At 48.1% G+C, this 19,035-nt stretch overlaps 4 protein-coding genes across 4 annotated transcripts; 2 read left to right on the forward strand and 2 right to left on the reverse strand.

Annotated features, from left to right (window-relative positions):
- Nucleotides 1-5,388: 5,388 nt before the first annotated feature.
- Nucleotides 5,389-8,431, forward strand: GLAREA_08190 (uncharacterized protein; the record flags this gene model as incomplete). Its single annotated transcript, XM_008090235.1, has 4 exons — nucleotides 5,389-5,641; nucleotides 5,797-7,875; nucleotides 7,950-8,233; nucleotides 8,288-8,431. 4 exons carry the CDS (start codon nucleotides 5,389-5,391, stop codon nucleotides 8,429-8,431), a joined length of 2,760 nt encoding a protein of 919 aa, XP_008088426.1.
- Nucleotides 8,432-9,047: 616 nt separating this feature from the next.
- GLAREA_08191 (uncharacterized protein) lies at nucleotides 9,048-9,808 on the reverse strand (the record flags this gene model as incomplete). Its single annotated transcript, XM_008090236.1, has 2 exons — nucleotides 9,048-9,195; nucleotides 9,303-9,808. 2 exons carry the CDS (start codon nucleotides 9,806-9,808, stop codon nucleotides 9,048-9,050), a joined length of 654 nt encoding a protein of 217 aa, XP_008088427.1.
- A 1,437-nt stretch (nucleotides 9,809-11,245) lies between these two features.
- GLAREA_08192 (Zn2/Cys6 DNA-binding protein) lies at nucleotides 11,246-14,123 on the reverse strand (the record flags this gene model as incomplete). Its single annotated transcript, XM_008090237.1, has 4 exons — nucleotides 11,246-12,323; nucleotides 12,376-13,218; nucleotides 13,328-13,829; nucleotides 13,895-14,123. The coding sequence occupies 4 exons, from the start codon at nucleotides 14,121-14,123 to the stop codon at nucleotides 11,246-11,248; spliced, it is 2,652 nt and encodes an 883-aa protein (XP_008088428.1).
- Nucleotides 14,124-16,621: 2,498 nt separating this feature from the next.
- On the forward strand, nucleotides 16,622-18,437 carry GLAREA_08193 (MFS general substrate transporter; the record flags this gene model as incomplete). Its single annotated transcript, XM_008090238.1, has 2 exons — nucleotides 16,622-18,147; nucleotides 18,197-18,437. 2 exons carry the CDS (start codon nucleotides 16,622-16,624, stop codon nucleotides 18,435-18,437), a joined length of 1,767 nt encoding a protein of 588 aa, XP_008088429.1.
- Between the last annotated feature and the right edge of the window lie 598 nt (nucleotides 18,438-19,035).

Raw genomic sequence — 19,035 nt, forward strand, 5'->3', positions numbered from 1 at the left:
CTGCAGCGAGTCGACCTCATACAACAATATTCCTACTATCAAAAGTACCAATGATCAGAATGAATTTGATTTTGAAATGTCATTAGTTTGCATAACCTTGCTTGTCTCGAAACGTGACGACTTCTCAGATTCTACCCCTCGGCAGTTGTCAAAACCTTTCAACCCTGAACATCAGGAACACTCGACCAACACCAACCCAACCCGACACGAGAGACGAGGTGTGATCCGGAGCGACATTGCGAGTCCCGGCTCTGGGAAGTTGATAGAACAAAATTATTGCTTGCTCCTCAGTTTCGAATTCACTTCCATGCATTATCACTGCTGTTATTGTTATTGTTGTTGTTTTTATTTGTGTTGTCTCTACCAAGTTACGAGTTCAAAGTCGAGCGTCAATCCATGCCAGGTCTCGACTCTCAACAAGGCCGAAGCTTCTCATCTCATCTATTATCACATTGACTGCCGAGTGGCGCACATATGTTGTAGTCATTGCTGGCATCGTATGCATGTTCTTTTTGCCCAGTGGCTCCGGTGTCTTAATATCCACGGCCACGTGCATATCTGTCGAGGTAGTTACCCCGATGAGTTATGTCTTCTGTTTGTTATCTTTTCTCGGAAGCATGTGATCTATTTTCCAAATCGCCTCTAGATATTTCATCTATACAAGCTCTGATTTCGCGCTCTGGTTCACTATCCTAAGACCAGGTTTGAACGGCAAGGGACTCCTCCAGACCACGGAGTATTAAGTGGTATCGGATTGGAAGCCGTCAAGTTCATGACCTGTCAGGTTACCCCTCCTGCAGTCAACTCCAATCCAACTGTCGCAGGCTGACATTCCCAGTAACATTTGTTAATGCTTTGAGACTCGAGAGTTGGATGCCAGGCTACTGCTCAACAATCGAACCCCCGCGAAAGAAACACGTGTCAATCAACACCGTCATTTGTTGCTATTATTCTGGGATGCGCTATATGCTCTGAATGCGTGTAAGAACAGAGAAGAAATCCCAGAGCCAATTTGGCGAATGAAACTGGTTTCTGGCATCAAAATACTTCCTACGATTGAAAAACATCCCACAGTTGCATTTTCTACGGTAGTGGAACGTTGTAACGCGGATATCTGAAGGCAACAAGAATAATGTTCGATGTTGACACTTTGATACTTGTTCCACTTCTGTTGATAGTGATGGCAGTAAACGAGCTGAAGTCTAGAAATAGGATCCTGATATGTTGTGTTCTGTTTAGACTCTTTCCTGCTTATCGTGGCACAGCAAGTAAACCGGTGGATGATCATTTGTGGTACGTTTTGAATCTTAGCATGTTGCCCGTTTCTCGAAAGCGCCTTCAGATCCCATCGGAGATCCCCCCAGAAAGGTAGACGTTGGACTGAAGTACCGCGACCTTCTATCTTTTCATAGGCCTTTCACCGATAAGCGTGCCTCGCTGCAAGTTCGAGGCTCAGGGACGACAAGGTAGTGGCGCAAGGCGCCGCAACGGAACATGAAATGGCGTCTTCGGTACTTGCTGCGGGGCATTCTGCTCGGAAGCTGGACCCCATTTCGTCCTCAGGATCAAAGTGAGTGCAGCAAGCATTTGTGAAAATTGGACAGTCGGGAAATAACATTGAGGAATCGATGATCTACGAATTTGAATGGCGCATTTCATAATGCAATCCCATGAAGAAAAGAATCGGACAGCGTACTTGCTTTTGTGGTATGCAGTATCAGGCAGGACAGACCTAAAAAGAATGGATTTTGCGAAAACACCACGAGAAACCATGTAGAATTCGGCGTCCTTGAGTTCTAGAAGTCGGGAAGCTAGTGCTTCACGTGTCTTATTATTGGAAGCCAGTATTTACATTTTTTGGAAGGATCTCATTCTGCAAGAGCAGTCCTCGAGCTTTGGCAAGCTATCGATTCCAAGGTGTCACCGCCTCAAAAACTGCGGACTCTGCATTCGATCCGAATTCAGCTCACCTGTGCAGTCGACCTGCCCTGGAAACCCCGTACCTTTGCAGCGCAACGAGTAACACAACCCCTTATCGGGTGTCCGCTGCTCCCACAGCACGCCAAAAAATTTCAATTGCATCAAATGCAGCAATCACTTACTGGAACATGGAATAGATAAGAGACTATTTGGCTTGACCTGTATCCGCATTTCCACACTGTGGAATGGACAACGTGAGCTTACCAAATATACAACTAACATTTCTGCAAGCCAGTTACACTTTATGGCTTTCAAACTAGGCAACAAAACAAGACGTATCTCAGACTTCAAAAATTCACCGAAATATCTGCTTGGGACTGACTGGCCGAAATTGTTTTCAATCTATTGTTCGTCATGCCGCTCCACCGAACCATTCTTTGCGTTGTAATAGCTATTAAGGTCAGGTTTTGGACTGTCAAGTTGATTTCGCCAGCAGGAACCGATCACCTGAGGTACACTCGTCGTCTAACGATGTTCATAAACATTAAACTGCACGGCAGGTCGGGAGTGTTTCTCCACGATATGCCCAAAAATTGCAATCCGTCATTTACTATGCTGGTCTCTGGGGAAGCCTGTCTACTTGCTGTTCAAACACTGATTCGGCCATGACATGAGTAAATATGCAGCTTTAAATTTCCAGGAACGCCAGTATCAGATTGAATTCGCTTTTGAAGTCACATTTTCGGGCATCATAAGCATAATTTCACAGTAACACGGCTCCACCCCTCTGGCACGTTATATTGCATCTCCTATTCGGTTTACGAGAGATGCATGAGAGGGGGCCGAAGTGCCTACTAGCGATCATTGCCGTCAAGAAGCTCTCCCTGAAAGATTTGCCCTACCACCTGACAGCCGAATGAGGCCCTGTCACCCCGCAAAACATTGGAATTGTCCAACCACTTGCGAGTTGCAACCAGTCGTCGAAGGGGCTTATGGCTGTTTGGGCGTTTCACGATGATCTCCTCGACGTCTTTCTCGAAGATCCAAACCCTTCCATCACATCGTTGCAGTTCCTGGCAGGGCACGTCCGACCTCCACAATCCGCTACTGCACCTCGATAGTAGTTTCATCTCCACGCTCTTAAAATGGGATTGTATTGCAGCGGAGGGTTGCGGAGAAGGCTGGCACTGGAGAGCAGAGATCCGGGGTAACAGGGAACAAGACACATTTTTTTCAACTCTCGTGCGCGATGTGCAGAGCGGCGACAACCCAGAATTAATTTAGTCGTCAAAAGAGCTGTGATGATGGATTTACTGGTGGAGCGCTGACGGTCACGAAGTAGCCTCTCATCAAACGGATCACCACAATGACTGGTTGTCGGTTGGGGCCGCTTAACGTCGACCTGGATCTCGATTGGTCTCGACGGTAAGCATCTTGGAGGAAGATCGGACCGTTTACTTGTCTTGACAGCTGTGGCGCGGGAACACCCCAGACACTCTCCAGAAGCATCATCGGATTCCTTGAGGCTTTGGTGAGCGGACGCCGGAGTTGCTGCACGACACATGTGTTATGATGGCGTAGGTACGATAGTGATCAGACAGCTGAGGGAGCAGAGGGTGTGATGCGAGGCTCTCTCGATCTTCCTTCCTCCGGACGCGAGGAAGCGACAGGAAGGGTCAAAGGAGTTTTGTACGAAAGACGAAAATACACGATTTCGCTTCTCCTCGACTTGGCCGATGGTCACGCTTATTAAAGGGGGGCCACGCTTGAGAGGCTCGTATGATTGGCGCAGTAAATGTTTAATTCGATTACACCATCAAGTCAAGGACAAGTCTAATCGAGCAAATGCCGCGGTGCGCCGCCTCTCGTGGTCTAGAGGGGAAAACGTGGAACCGCTACTCCCACTCGAAGCAGTCGGCATGTGCTTGTTAGGCCAAGCTCCGCAAGCCTAACGCGTTGCTCACTGGTGCAGGCCGACGGTGCTGGTGCTTTGAACTGTTCTGATTTCCTGGGAGAGAAAGAGACTCTCAGGGACACACTTGCAGCGTAGCTCACGGTGCTTGAGGCTGGCTTGTGGTGGTCGACTCGCAAAGCTTGATATCGGTCATATCGGTTCGTGTGCAAGGCTTCGCTTGCGCAACCGCACCAGACAGAAAGGCTTCCACAAACGAGTTGACAGCGCCGAGATCCAAGCAGGACAGACAGGCCCGCGATCGAGCTTGACATGGAGAACTGCCTCATGAGGACTAGTCGCTGGTGGATGTGGGTGGTTGTGGGCGAGGGTACGCTGTATCCGCCACCCACGGTCATTATTCAGGATCGATTCTGGAGCAGCAGGCCCGTCACCCATCGGTGATTGGGCAGGAAAGACGCAAATCTCGACTCCGACTCGATAAGACTCGAAGAGTCGCATTGCCGAAAGGGCAAGGACCGGCGGCGTCGTCAGGTCGAGAAGGTGTCACTGTCGTTGAGGGAAGCAGGAGATGCTGAGATGCTGAGATGCTGAGCTGAGATACTCGAGCCCAGGCGAGGAACCAGGTGAGGAACCAGAACCAGAGCAGGAGCAGGTAGAGGTACTTCACCAGCAAGACACTAGCACGAGCGAGTAGTCTGTCTGTAAGTTGCGTTGTGCTGCCCGACACAACGGCCCTTGCCTTTCACCCATTCACCCTGGCGCGCGCAGACTGGAATCGGGGCTTCTAACGCGCTCCCACTCCCACTCTCCCCAGACCTTTTGGAGCATTTGTTCACGCTGTGGTCAGTGGTCACTCGTGCTGGAGCTGCCAGCCCTGCTAGAGCGTCTCCCAATACGGAAATGGTGTGGCCGAGGGGAATCGTCTCGGAGCGCAAGCCGCCGCGGACCTCCAAGTGTCTCTCCTCTCGTCTCCAGGTCTGCTTCAAGCAGTCTTGCACCCATCCAACTCCCAACGGACGCCAAGCACACAAGTATCGCTATACCGAGCTTGACTACCTCCACGTCCAATTGCTGGCCGCCCTGGAGCCAGACGTTGTTATTAAGTTACCAGACATGCCCATGCTCCTGAGAAGCGCTAGCTGCAATATCCTAGTCTCTCCACACTCGAGTGCAATAAACTCCAGAACATGCCCTCTTTTTTTCTCATCAATGCACATTGCAGATTGCAGACCCCGCCATTTCAATTGATTGCCTTGTCACCTGGTGGCGCCCTCCTCGAAATTATTCACCCTCTTCGCGTCTTTTGGAGCTCTCCACACTTGCCTCTCACAAAGGGTCCTGCTGATGTCCTCCTGGGAGACAAGGAGCAAGGCACGCAAGGGCAGTACCCCGGACTTCTGTTGAAGCATATCTTTTATAGATGCTCCGACTGCACATCTTCACTCCAAGGCTAGCTAAGAATCTTCTCCGCTTTCTTTTTACCACGACATCTCCACATCCTGACGCATTGGTCTTCTCCTCCTGCCTTCACTCAGTCAACAAGAGTGTCCACGATGCTGTCAAATCCTCTTCATCGCTTCTCGGCGTACAACGCCTTGCCATCGAGCGGCATGCTCTCAAATGGCCATGTCCAGTCGCATCACATGCATTCTGGTCTAGACACACTGGCGACCAGCTCGCAATACGCGCTCCAGCAACTTCAGCAACATGTTGATGTTCACCAAAATCAGCATCGAGGCCACAATAATAAACACCGACAACATCCTTATGGACCAGGCCCTACACATGGCAGGTCAAACGGTACCGGTGCTTCAGGCCCGATTAGAAGGAGAATCAGCCGAGCTTGTGATCAATGCAACCAGCTCCGGACGAAATGCGATGGACAGGCACCTTGTGCTCACTGTGTTGGCAAGTTCTTCGCCACAGGTCTCACTTTTTGGATGTAGTCTAACTTTGTCTAGAATTCGGATTGGGCTGCGAGTACATTAGGGAGCGAAAGAAGCGAGGTAAGGCATCTCGCAAAGACCTCGCCCAGCAAGCAGCGGCGGCGGCGGCCAATGGCCAAAAGTCACCTACAAGCCACACGTCAGAGGAGCGGTCTCCCACCGAGTCTCGCAACGAGAGCAGCTCGACCACAAATGAGAGCACCAATGACTTCAAACGTCCGCAAGCGCAAAGATCTTTGAGTCTGAATACCACTGGACTTGATAGTGGTTCCGCAAGAGAGGCGCTTAAAGGCCGATTACGCGCGGGTAGCCTCGAAAGTCTCTCTGAAATGCCAAATGGACATCAGCCTCACATGGTTAGTCGCGCAGAGTCGGACCAAATCGAAAGTCCTGCGTCCCTGAATCTCAACGGCTATTCTAGCATGCATGGCTACCGGTCTGCCCTAAATCCCCACCTGATGAACAGCAATGGCGGTCATCCCAATTTCAGTGCCGGGCAGGGCTCTTTACCCGGTTACACAGATCTCCCGTACGCCATTCAGACTCAAAGCCCAACTCATTATCCGGGCAATACTCCGGGCCCCTTTCGTCTAGGCGATAGCCCTCTACCCGGGTTTCCCATGGGATCGGATGCTGCTTCGCCAGGAGGATGGATGTCTTTGCCATCTCCTTCGACACAGTACCAACAACACGTGACGCAGAACTATACAACCACACTCCGCTACCCCGTTCTGGAACCCCTCATCCCGCATTTGGGCAATATCATCCCTTTATCCCTGGCCTGCGACCTGCTGGACCTGTACTTTGCGAGTGCATCATCTGCTCTGATGCACCCCACATCCCCCTATGTACTCGGCTACGTATTCCGAAAGCACTCTATTCTTCACCCGACCAAGCCGAGACAATGCACCCCAGCTTTGCTCGCCAGTATGCTGTGGGTTGTTGCACAGACGAGCGATGCCACTTTCCTGACAGCACCTCCTTCATCACGTGGCCGGATCTGCGAACGACTGCTTGATCTTACCGTTGGTCTCCTGAAGCCTCTCATCCACGGGCATTCCGCGGGAGACACCTCGCCCAACTTCTCCAACACTGTTGTCAATGGCGTGGCCTTGGGCGGCCTTGGTGTTGCCATGCCGGGTTCAGTCGAGTCTGACGGCTTGAACAGAGAGACAAGTGCCTTTGGTGCTGCTGGGACACTGGATGATGTGGTCACTTATATTCACCTCGCCACCGTCGTCTCGGCGAGTGAATACAAGGGCGCAAGTCTAAGATGGTGGAACGCGGCTTGGTCTCTTGCTCGGGAGCTGAAACTCGGGAGAGAACTGCCCACAAACCAAGATTCACCAAGAACAGCGACCGAGGGTGGCGAGGACGTGGATGCAGACGGAGAGGCGGACGACCACTCGAACAACGCGGCAGGAATTACCGAGGAGGAAAGAGAAGAAAGACGTCGGATATGGTGGCTGGTTTACACGGTAGACAGACACCTCGCACTCTGTTACAACAGACCTCTCTTCCTGTTGGATATTGAGTGCGACGGCCTTCTCCAGCCGATGGACGACACGTTGTGGCAGGCTGGAGAATTCTACACTGGTGATTCAAGCATTCATATTACTTCCCCGAATGGTTCAGCTCGGATAAGACGCAGAGGTCCTAACTACGAGGTGTCTGGCAATAGTATATTCGGATATTTCCTACCCCTCATGACGATCCTCGGAGAGATCGTAGATCTCTATCACGCCAAGAACCACCCTCGATTCGGTGTCGGTTTTCGATCATCCCAAGAATGGGATGACTACGCCAGCGAAATCGCTCGACAACTAGACGCCTACGGTCAAAGTCTCAAGGACTTTGAACTCCGCCATCTTGGTCCTCAATCGGAGGAGCATATGGCGGAGGCTAAAATGGATGGTGTCTCGTCCACCAACCAAGAGCACAACGACATCGGCACTCCTTCGGTTCATTCAGTACACACAGCTTCATCAGCCCATATCTCGGAAACAGAGATCCAAACCCGCATCATGTTAGCCTATGGCACGCATGTTATGCATGTTCTCCATATCCTCCTTACGGGGAAATGGGATCCAATTAGTAAGTTCAAACTGTCTTCTTTCGCATGAGAGCTCGGGCGCGCAACAAAGGCAGAATCTAACCAGTCCGTTCAGGCTTACTTGACGACAACGATCTATGGATATCTTCACAAAGCTTTATTAACGCAACGGGCCACGCTGTAAGCGCTGCAGAAGCTATTAACAATATCCTCGAGTACGATCCAGGTTTGGAGTTCATGCCTTTCTTCTTTGGCGTGTATCTTCTGCAAGGAAGCTTCTTATTACTTTTGATTGCCGACAAATTACAAGTAGAAGCTTCTCCAAGTGTCGTCAAAGCTTGTGAGACAATTGTGCGCGCACATGAAGCTTGTGTGGTGACACTCAATACTGAATACCAGGTATTTAGCCTACCCCCACATTTTAATTTATCAGACCCCTAACCTTAACATTAGCGAAACTTCCGCAAAGTGATGCGCTCAGCACTCGCTCAAGTCCGAGGTCGAATCCCAGAAGACTTTGGCGAGCAGCAGTTACGGCGACGCGAAGTTCTCGCCTTGTACCGATGGACCGGTGATGGCACCGGTCTAGCTCTGTAAAACAGTCTATCCCTTTTCTTGCGGGATGAAAAACCGAATCGGAATCCTGGGTTGGCAATCTCAAGCACATTTTTGGCGGCGTCTGAGCTACGAAAAGAATCTCGACTACGAGATCATAATAGAATTTTTTACCCTTTGTCAGACGATATGAATATTACGAACTTGGTTGGGAAAATGGTGTTTATTCTGATTCGGAGGAATTTATGGGAATATACATATGCTTGGCTTTTTGTATATAGCTTCTTCTTCTGCTTGTTTGTGGATATGGGAACGGGATGATTTATGAGCATGGAAGCGGGATGATACTCTTTTGTGTTTATTGGGTGGATGGATTGAGGATGTGAATCTCAACAATTGTTGTTTGGTTCGGTTTTTGTTATCTAACATAACATATACGTATTTCCTTCATATTGGACACAGGACGAAATCAAAAATAAGAAAATTAAAATTCATCGATCTAATCTTTTCATTTTGCTTTTTCGAGAAATGAAAACTTCTCGAGTTGCCAAGTACAATCACAATGAGTAGCAGTCTTGCTGATGATATAATGGCGAGGCCATTGAAACTAGAAGTACACTTTCAGAAGAACTTCACCCCAATATCAATTTCACTACTCTCAGCCCTCCACAACCCGATCAACATCACCATCAGCCACCTCTCTCTTCTCGAAAAATTCTCTAACATCTCTAGCATAATCGCCAAATCGATCAACCAAAGTTGATCCAACCATCCTCCTGACAGTCGATCCCAGTATCCCACCAAACCTGTCAAATTAGTTTCTTTCCCATCTCCAGATACCACAGCACACAGGGGATAAAGCTAAGGCAGAAACTCAAGAACAAATAAAACTCACGTCTCCCAACACACATACTCCGTCCCGCCCTCGCCCTCCCAAAACTCCATAATCCGTACACTCCTCAACTGCCAGCCCTTCCACCCCAAACTCTTCCACGCAATCACATACCCGCGTCCCCCCTGCTTCCGCACCGGACTCACATACCTATCTCCCTCCTTGATCTCCTGCAACATCGTGACTTCGATGTCCTGCGTACGGCTCTTTTTGCCATCTCCATTCATGTGTACGTCGATGGTCAAGACCATTCCTGGAGTCAACCAGTCGTCGTGGTTTTCAAAGCCATTTACTGCTGTGCCTGGAGTCTTGATGACGGCGTGAGGGCAGAATGTGTTCCATTGTTTCCAGGTGGAGAGGTTGCGGATCAGGTTTAGGATGGCGAGGGGAGGGGTGTTTGGGATTGTGGTGCGTGCTAGGACGGTGAAGGTGTGGGTTTGGTCGTTGTTGGGTATGGGGATGGGGGCTGGGGGGATACAGGAGCTGGTTGGCTGGGAGGAGCTGGGTGTTGTGGGGTAGAGAGGCATTTTGGTTGGATGGTTGTGGTTGAGGGGGGGAGTCTCGTGATGATGATGAGATGAGAAGTTGATGATGAAAAACGTGATGTTGAATAGAAGAATCTTAGATGAGGTAAGAAGTAATGATAGTAATATTAAATTCTTTAAGCAATGATGTACATACTACAAAGTTCACTTCGTCCTTTTATTTTTCAATTTTCCAAGTCTAGAACTCTTCACTTCTTCACACCTCCAACACATCATCACCACTTATGTCAACCTCAATATTCACATTCCCAACTGCTCGACCTTCAAATGTCCTTCCGAAACAATCCTCGCTTGCACCTCAATCACACAGAACCCAACCTCTCCCCTCTTCATCACCACGTGATCCCACCCCCAAACCGGTACTCGTAAACGCAACACATCAAGCCCTCAAAGTAACATTCGGCACATAACAATCCAAAGCTTGCCAACGCTTAACCAGCAAGAAACAACCTACACTACTGCAAGGGCACATCCCACAAAAAAGCAGCGCAAAAAGCAAGAAAATCACGGAGGAATCGGAACTCCTGCTCCGTAGCCCTATTACGGGTTCACGCGAGATCAGAATATCTTCATCAACATCATCATAAAAAAGAAAGAAAAACCTCGTGGTATGTGACAAACGCCTACTAGGTTCCATGTGGGGCCCTTCCACTCATCGTCCGTAATATGTCGTTCGGGTGGGTTCATACTTTTCTCCAGATTCCCATGTCCTTGTAACGGGCATTTCCCCAGAATTCCTGAAGCGAGCACGACGAGGGGGGAGGGGGCGGCTACTGGGGGTTAAGGTTAAGCATGCTCACGAGGATGCCAACGTGCAGGAGATTTGCAAGCAAGCGAGGCCTGGAGAAAAAAAGCGATGTATCAGAAGCGCGGTATGCAGGGAATAGTTGGTGAAGAAAAGGGTAGGGGGAGCTGGAGGTTGGAAATACAGAGTTTTGTTCGTATGTCCATTTTCGGTATCTTTTTTGTCCCACCCAAGGTTCTAGATGGAATAGATTGTGAAAGGTACAGCTCCGGCCCCTGCCAGCGGATGACCTGACTTAATATTGCAACTCGGATGATCCTCTTCAAGAGGCGAGCGACTCAGGGGAGAAGATTTGCATCGCTTGCCAAATACCTTAGCCTCCTCTCTCGATCCAACCCCGACCCCAAAATGGGCAGCGGCCCGCGTAAATCCCATCTTGTGTACGAAAGGTACAGCATCCCATCCTCTATACTGGTTTCAGAATTCCATAGGAGGCTTGTATTACACCTCCTCGTGTCGATCCGCCAAGATACGCTCCAACTCCATCGCTCGCAATATAAAACCAAAGTGCCTCGTAAGTATCCATTACCCCATATCTTCATGTACCTCGTCACAGCATCCGTATGCCAGAAAAGCTTTTCGCAGTACAACGCCAGTAATACAAAATCTTGTCATCATCCATACCATTCGTCATCTGCAAATGCATCTACCCCGCCACCGTTCACGTTGCTCGACATGAAAAATCCGGAGGCGGGGTTGTTCGGTAGATTCGTTAATTCTGGGGAAGTTCCACTGCCGTTACCCATGCCATCGCTACCTCCTGTACTCATCCAGTTGTCAAAGCCAAGGACAAGACTTGCTTGATCCCTCAACCACCAGTCTTGGCTGTCAACTAGCGCATCAACGCCACCAAACATTGTGTTTGGACTCACTTGCCGAGTCATGGTCCCAGAAGTTTCAGTCGAAGTTGTGGTGGTACCAGAATTGTTGCGAGGCAAATTGCTATCTGGACTTAGTACAGATACGGAAGTGTTTGTGGAATGAGTGCCATAATTGTTACGTGTATATGGTACGGAAGATAGAGTCGTATCGTAAGGCATGCTGTTCATCGAACCAGAAGTCGGGGGATTTCGAGCGTTCTGCAAAGTCTGTTGTGCGCCGGCCATCGACACCCCGCTGTCTGGAACATAGCTGTAGATACTTTGTCTCAATTGGTTTGGATCCCGTGAGTTCGACATCTGTAGCTGAGCGCGGGAGGGCTGTGGAGGTGAGGGTATTGAAGAAGGGGGTGTTGCGACTACCAATTCCTGTTTAGGTGATGGCACATCTGATGTGCTGAAATGACCGAACTTGACATCAGTTCTGGCAAGAACGGTGGCAGCTTCTTCCGGGAGCTCAATCTTCCACTTTCTGGCCAGTACACTCAAAATACTCAAGGTTCTTCTGGCACACAGCCAATCTTCGGCGATCTCCTCGAGGTGTTTTACACCGTGAACAATGTCTCTTTTTGCGGTCTTTTCTGGCAGGTTCAAAAGATGTATTGTACACGCGGAATGTACCATGTAGACTGCGATATTACATATCTGTCGACAGCCGTAGGTTCGCTTGTACAGACGCATGTGTTTCGAGATTGCTCCTGCAGCTTGTGTGCAGAGCTTTCTAGGCGACACATGAGAAGGAAGAGGTGAGTTTGAGGGATTGTACTTCAGAAATGGCCTGAAGAGATGAATATATAATAACTGGAAGAACATACTAGGAAGATATATGTTAGTTTGTGTAGAAAATCGGAATTCACACAACTTACTGCATGAGCAGAACATTAGGTAGCTGTCCATCTTTTGGTTCCAGCTCCTTTGGAAGATCTCGGCGCCAGGCTTCAAGCCGTGTTTGCAACTCGCTCAACTTTTTCAGTTCTTGAGATCTCCCGACAGATCTCTCCAGATGCTGCGGATGGTAGAAGAAAATCAACAAATCGCTACTTATCTCACATAATGAGGAGATCTGTAATGCGATGGCTCTGGTCCTAGATGCTTGGACGTTTAATTGTGATATGCCACTATCCGTATATGGGGACCATTTATCGGCATCCTCGTTTGGAAAAACATCGTACTTTGGCGCCGTTATATTGGACACAGGAAGCTGTGGTAATCTTCCCAGGTAATTGGACCAACACTTATCGAACAGAAAGCAGCCCCAGAATGTTATTCGCCGTGCATCAATCTCTTGTTCATCCATGTGTTCTCGGTTATTCGTCATCCCACCAGAGTCAAGATTTAGGCCCATATCTTGGGCCATGCGAAAACTCATTCCACTATATACCCATCCTTTGGCTTCTCTACCACAACCAGCTTCACGAACAGACATCAGGCACAGAGCTTGCACGGTGGTCAACCTAGGCTTTTCGTATTCGTCGTTATCTACAATCAGTCTTTTCGCTTCTGCAAAGAATGCATCGCCCTTTGTAGTAGGATCGTTGGGATCCGCACATGCCTTTGGTGAGCTGGTAAAGTGACATCCTAAAGCTAGCATGGCGTTTACCAGCAAACTCGAGCAGTATATGGTCCGTTTTGGGTTGCCGTCAGGCTTGCCTCGGAGAAAGTCCCTATAGAAGAGGCCTTTGGATAATGTGCTGAAGAAAGGATAATGCCTCGGAGGAGTTAGCATATTAACGAACATTCTACGCAACAGGCGTGAGGAGTGACCAAGCTGTTCCCCAAAGCCCGCGAGAAGAAATGCGAATCGAGGGATTGACTTACCAGGTGAAATACATATTGATTAGATGCACGATAAGCTCGGTATCAGTTGTAACCGTCGTCCAAGTTGTCAACGGCTGGTCCTGTTGCGTATACGCTTCCATCCCAGCCATATGGTCCTCATCATCCGTCGGCTCGAGATATATTAGATTCGACGTGCCACCAATAAAACGTACCGATCCGTTTTCTAGCCTTAATTCTCCCATCTTTCCCGATAACTCGGTTTCGAACGTTGGCAAGGTCGAGGTGGTATAGGCGGTATTGTCATCTAGCAGATCGTCGTCGTCTTCAAGTCCTTGCTCCTGGCGAAGTATATTGTCCGCGACATCGTCCAAACTCTCACATGTCCGTATTTGTCTTATCAGATCTGGCACATCGTCCTCCGCGGCATTTAAAATCGCTTGCACGAGCGTTTGTAAAGTTGAGTTTCGCGTTTTCAAGCTATCGATTTTTTCCTTATATACACCTTTCCGTCGATGGTCGCTATTGGGATCGTAGATGCACTCTGATAAGGCAAGTATCAGTCTCAACTCGTAGACCTTATGCTTTTGAGGAATTCATTGCTCTCACCAGTGCCATACACGCTTGCACAAGCGGCGCAACTCGGGGTATTCCCATCACATTTGCTTTTCCGCTTTCTACACGCGATACACGCGGTGCTCACACATCTCCTTTTGGATGCTGCATCGTCCGCTCTACTCCTTGACTTCTTCTTTGATGATGGTCCAACGCTTGCTTGCTGATCTCCGCTGAACCCGGATTGCACAAGGACCTGATTCGCCTCCTTGCCGTCCGCCATTTGGTATATATATGGGGTGTCGCAGAGGTCGACCGTTTTTTATATCAGGTCCCGGAGGGCTTCCCGAACGTCAATATGACGCAGACTCTAGTATAAATATAATTGGAATATAAATGTTTCTTACCCGTCCGTTTGAGCAAATGGACCTACGCGACCGTGAGTGGTCAGCAGCCAGCAGATGTATGTTCTATGCGGTCCTCAAAGATGGTCGGTCGTGTAGATGAAATTTTCTCGCGATCTCGGCGCGTTTTTGCAGTGACTATTTCCCCGGAGAGAGATGCACGAATATGGGGATGGAGGAGGAGGGGCAATTCATGGGACGACCACTGCGATGCTGACAAAACAGTAGGCTTACAGTGGGGAGAATCGGGAGACTCGCAGACTGCCGTCGTAGGAAAGAAGCAACCCCTCGAATCTCGATAAGGATTTACAGGGTAGCTGCGTTATGAGAATAATTGGTGGGATGTGCTATCCAGCCCCACTTAAACCTCTCATCATTGTCAAACTATCACGACTTCTACAGCCAAGCAAACAATGCTTTTGATGTAAGCATTGATTCAATCTGGACGACACTCAAGGACGGATTGCTAGCCGTCATAAAAAAAAGGCAGTGCCGATTGGTTCTGTCTGCGAATGGCTAGTAGAAAGGGGCGAGGCTCTTCTACCTCGCGGAGCAACCATTTGTTTGCTTTTTTCTCGGTGACATTCTCACGATTCCAACGACTCCGGACTTTTCTGTCTACCAATCGTAACGCAAGTTCCCGCGATAAGCATCTGCTTTTTGTCGCTTTGGGACGCAATATCTAGATCTCTTCAGCCCAGCGCCTCAATGGCATACGTTTCAGTTTTTGGCTTTGTTTTGTTGCGTTCCTTTTTCGCTTTGCCTCATCGATTGGGAATCCTTCCGAGTATCTTTAGGTACATTTGGATCACTATTTTGACAGCTGGTAGATGACTCCTTGTAAATGGCTGTTCTCTGTGGAGATGATGATACAAGCTGGGAAATCTAGATCTAGAAATATACCATTTCTTTAAAAAATCATGCCATGACAATCTGCAGTCGAACGATGTTCCTTCTGCTCGTCTCCAGGCTGAGCGAGCGGATGCTTGTTGATCCGAAGTCTAAACAAGCATCCGAAGTCTCAATGTAAAAAAATCTTTCTTCAACTCTCTTCAAGTAAAGTTCGGAGTTACATCGTTCTTCTCTTGTGAGTATATGGTCTTTCAGCCCTACAATTTCTGCGGAAGATTATCTCATAGCTCATGCCTCGGCGGTGAGTCCTGGTTAGACCGCAGCGTATAGTCAATCAGTGAAGGATTTTAGCCCAAAAAAAAACGGCACATCGTCAATTATGTCGTGTAAAAATCACCTCTATTGATTCAACTTGAGGTCCACTAAGGCTAAAGGATCTTGCATTATGATAACTACCTGGAACTCACCTGAAGATTCTGATCAGCAGACTTTGACAAACATCTTGTCCACCACCAGACTACACACTTTTCTGTTGTCTTCTTCCCAGGCGTGCAGTGTTCCATTGCTTATAGTAAGCTAGGGTATAATATATCACCTATAACGCCCTTCATTTTCTTTCCATTGACATTGAAATCGATGTTTTGAATACATCGTCGGCATAGGGTGACAAGAGGTCCGCTGTAATAAAATGTAGAGTATCTTAAGCTAAGGTATATGCCAAACATCAAGCTTGTCGTCTCCAAGCCACCTTCAACTTTATTGAGTACGAAATCAACTAGCGGTATATGTTTCTATCCGCACGCAGTTTCAACGTTTACTACCCTACTCTACTGGTACTCATTTTCGCCAGCGTAATGACCGTGCTCTCAGCATCTGACAACCTCCTGCGCTTATGGAAACAAGCTTTTCTCTACTCATCGAATGCATGTCAGTTCTACCAGCTCTCGATGCTTAAAATAAATACTCCGTACCTGAAAAAGTCAAATCTTCAAATAATAATTGCAGAATACGACGGCTATCTTCTCTCCATCCCCTGATTGGCTACGTAGCCCTTTTCACAACAATTTAGGCGAACGGACAGGTCGCCGCTCGGGACTCGGCACGGCCAGCTAACTCCAACCCATTTACGCCTTCCTAATTCCCTTCAACTACCAAATCTTGATTGGACCTTTTGGTTGTTTTTCAAGGTCGGTGCGTCGGTGTACGTGGATATGGAGACGGAAAATCGGTACTTTGGCTGCCACTTCAAACCCCTTCTTAAATCCATTATCTCCTGCTCTAGATGTTAGACCTCAGATTAATTTAGACCTTCTTCTTTTCCTGGTTTGTAACTTGATTTCCTACAACTCATTCCCTTATTTCATTTTCATAGTTTCACTGCAAAGCGTTCTGTTGTCTTATTCCCTAAATAATTTCTGGTTGCAATACATTTTGTCGACGTCATTGAAGTTTCTAACGGGCCGCCACCGCAACACCACTTGTTTCACGAATACATTTGCAGGTGATATTTTCAAATCATACAGCCATGGCGGATTCGAGGCCAAGGCCGAGAAGTTCAAGAAAAGCAACGTCGGGTGCGGCTTCGCGCAAATCGGGAAATTCAAGAGCATCATCACCAGCACCCTTGGAACGATTGGTGTCTGGTACTCATCTCAACGACCATGGATATCACTACTATGACCCAGATCACCATGAGAAAGAACACATGGAGGGAAGCAGTGGTGAAGAAGATGCAACCGAAGAAAAATCCGAGGCGTCAGATTTAGAACACGAATCAAGTACAGACATCGAGCCCGAAGTACAAGATGGAATCGAAGATCAAAGAGACAGAGATCTGGAATCACCAAGACCAAAATTAGAAAAGACCAAATCCGCAAAATCAGTCAAAGATCCAAACTTAGTCGCCTGGAAAGGTCCCGACGACCCAGAAAATCCTAAAAACTGGACTTTCAAACATAAATGGGCAGCGACCCTCGTCGTGTCCTCCTTTACATTTATCTCACCAGTCTCCTCTTCCATGGTAGCTCCAGCCTTAACAGCCATTGCACGAGAGTTCAATATCACCAACCAAGTCGAGCAATCGCTAACACTATCAATTTTCGTCCTCGCTTACGCGATCGGCCCCCTATTTCTTGGACCACTATCAGAAATGTACGGACGAGTCATCGTTCTGCAAAGCTCCAACCTGCTCTATCTCTTTTTCAATCTCGGATGCGGACTTGCCCAGACCAAAGGCCAAATGATCGCTTTCCGCTTTCTCTCCGGCTTAGGAGGAAGTGCACCCCTTGCCATTGGTGGAGGAGTTCTAAGTGATCTCTTCACACCAGAACAGAGAGGACGCGCAATTAGTATTTACAGTCTTGCTCCCCTTTTGGGACCAGCAGTCGGACCAATAGCAGGTGGTTTCATAACCGAAAACACAACATGGCGATGGGTCTTCTACGCAACCACCATCGCAGACGCACTTATCCAAGTAGTCGGTCTTTTTTACCTGCAAGAAACATATCCTCCAGTTCTTCTCCAGCGTAAAAAGAAACAGCTTATCAAAGAAACCGGCAATCAAGCGCTTCATACCGAATTTGACCGCCCAGACCGGACCGTCATACAGACCCTCAAGATCTCCCTGACCCGCCCATTCAAACTATTAGGCACACAGATCATTGTACAAGTCCTAGCCCTCTACATGGCTTATTTGTACGGCTTGATGTATCTTGTGCTAAGCACTTTCCCGACGCTGTGGGAGCAAGAATATAATGAATCCGTCGGTATAGGCGGTCTGAATTACATCTCCCTCGGTGTAGGCTTCTTCCTAGGAACACAAATTTGCGCACCGTGTCAAGATCGTATTTATCGAGCCCTCAAAGCGAGAAATAATGGAGTTGGGAAGCCAGAGTTTAGGGTTCCGTTGATGATTCCCGGAGCGTTGTTGGTGCCGACGGGACTTTTCATTTATGGCTGGTCGGCGGAATATAAGACACATTGGATCGTCCCTAACATCGGAGCGGCTATCTTTGCAGGTGGTGTGATTGTCGGGTTTCAATGTATTCAAACGTACGTGGTCCTTAATGTTTTCCCATCGCGTCTACTAACAACGCCTCAGATACATCGTTGATTCCTACACACGCTATGCCGCGTCTGCAGTTGGAGCAGCAACTGTCCTACGTTCTCTAGCTGGTTTCGGATTTCCGCTTTTCGCGCCGTATATGTATAATGCCTTACATTACGGTTGGGGCAATAGCTTACTCGGTTTCATCGCTATCGGGCTTGGGTGGCCAGCACCTGTTTTGTTGTGGAAGTATGGGGAGAAGTTGAGGAAGAAGAGTACTTTTGCTGCTGGCTAGATTAGAAGCTTGAGTCTGTGTGTACACAAAAGAATGTGTTGATTTGTTATACCCTTTATACCGTTAGCGAAAACATGGTAGTTTAGAAATAATATGATATCTGATAAAATCTATCTCTGCTTGAAGTGACCCATTTACAGCAGGCATTTTCTAGTCCTCGAATGGAATGTCTACCTCTACCTCAGATTTGTTTAAAATCTGTCTTGACTACCGCATCCCGTGGTGGACAAAATAAGAGGCAGAAACCCATGAACCATCCAAACCATTCTTCTAACTTGTGCCCCCTAGCTTTTCTTCGGGTTCTGGAAACGTTTCGTCTGGAAATCTTAGGCAAAATAAACGAAATTTTGTCAACCAGATCGAATAAGTATCGGGTTTGACTGCCACTACTGCCCGCCGCGGGCATTTGTGACCAAGATCATTGTCAATGGCCTGCTAATCAGCTTCATACTCACCGTAGAAATAGGGAAATAAAACTTTTTTCTCTCAACAAATTTTGAGAAAGTGTTCTAGAGGGTCAAATTCCCTTCGTACATATTTGAAACACATGAGAGACTTCATCATTTTTATTGTCTGATTGTTGTGTTTCTCCCATCAA

This window comes from Glarea lozoyensis (genome assembly GCF_000409485.1).
Source record: "Glarea lozoyensis ATCC 20868 chromosome Unknown GLAREA9, whole genome shotgun sequence".
Taxonomy (NCBI): Eukaryota; Fungi; Ascomycota; class Leotiomycetes; order Helotiales; family Helotiaceae; genus Glarea; species Glarea lozoyensis.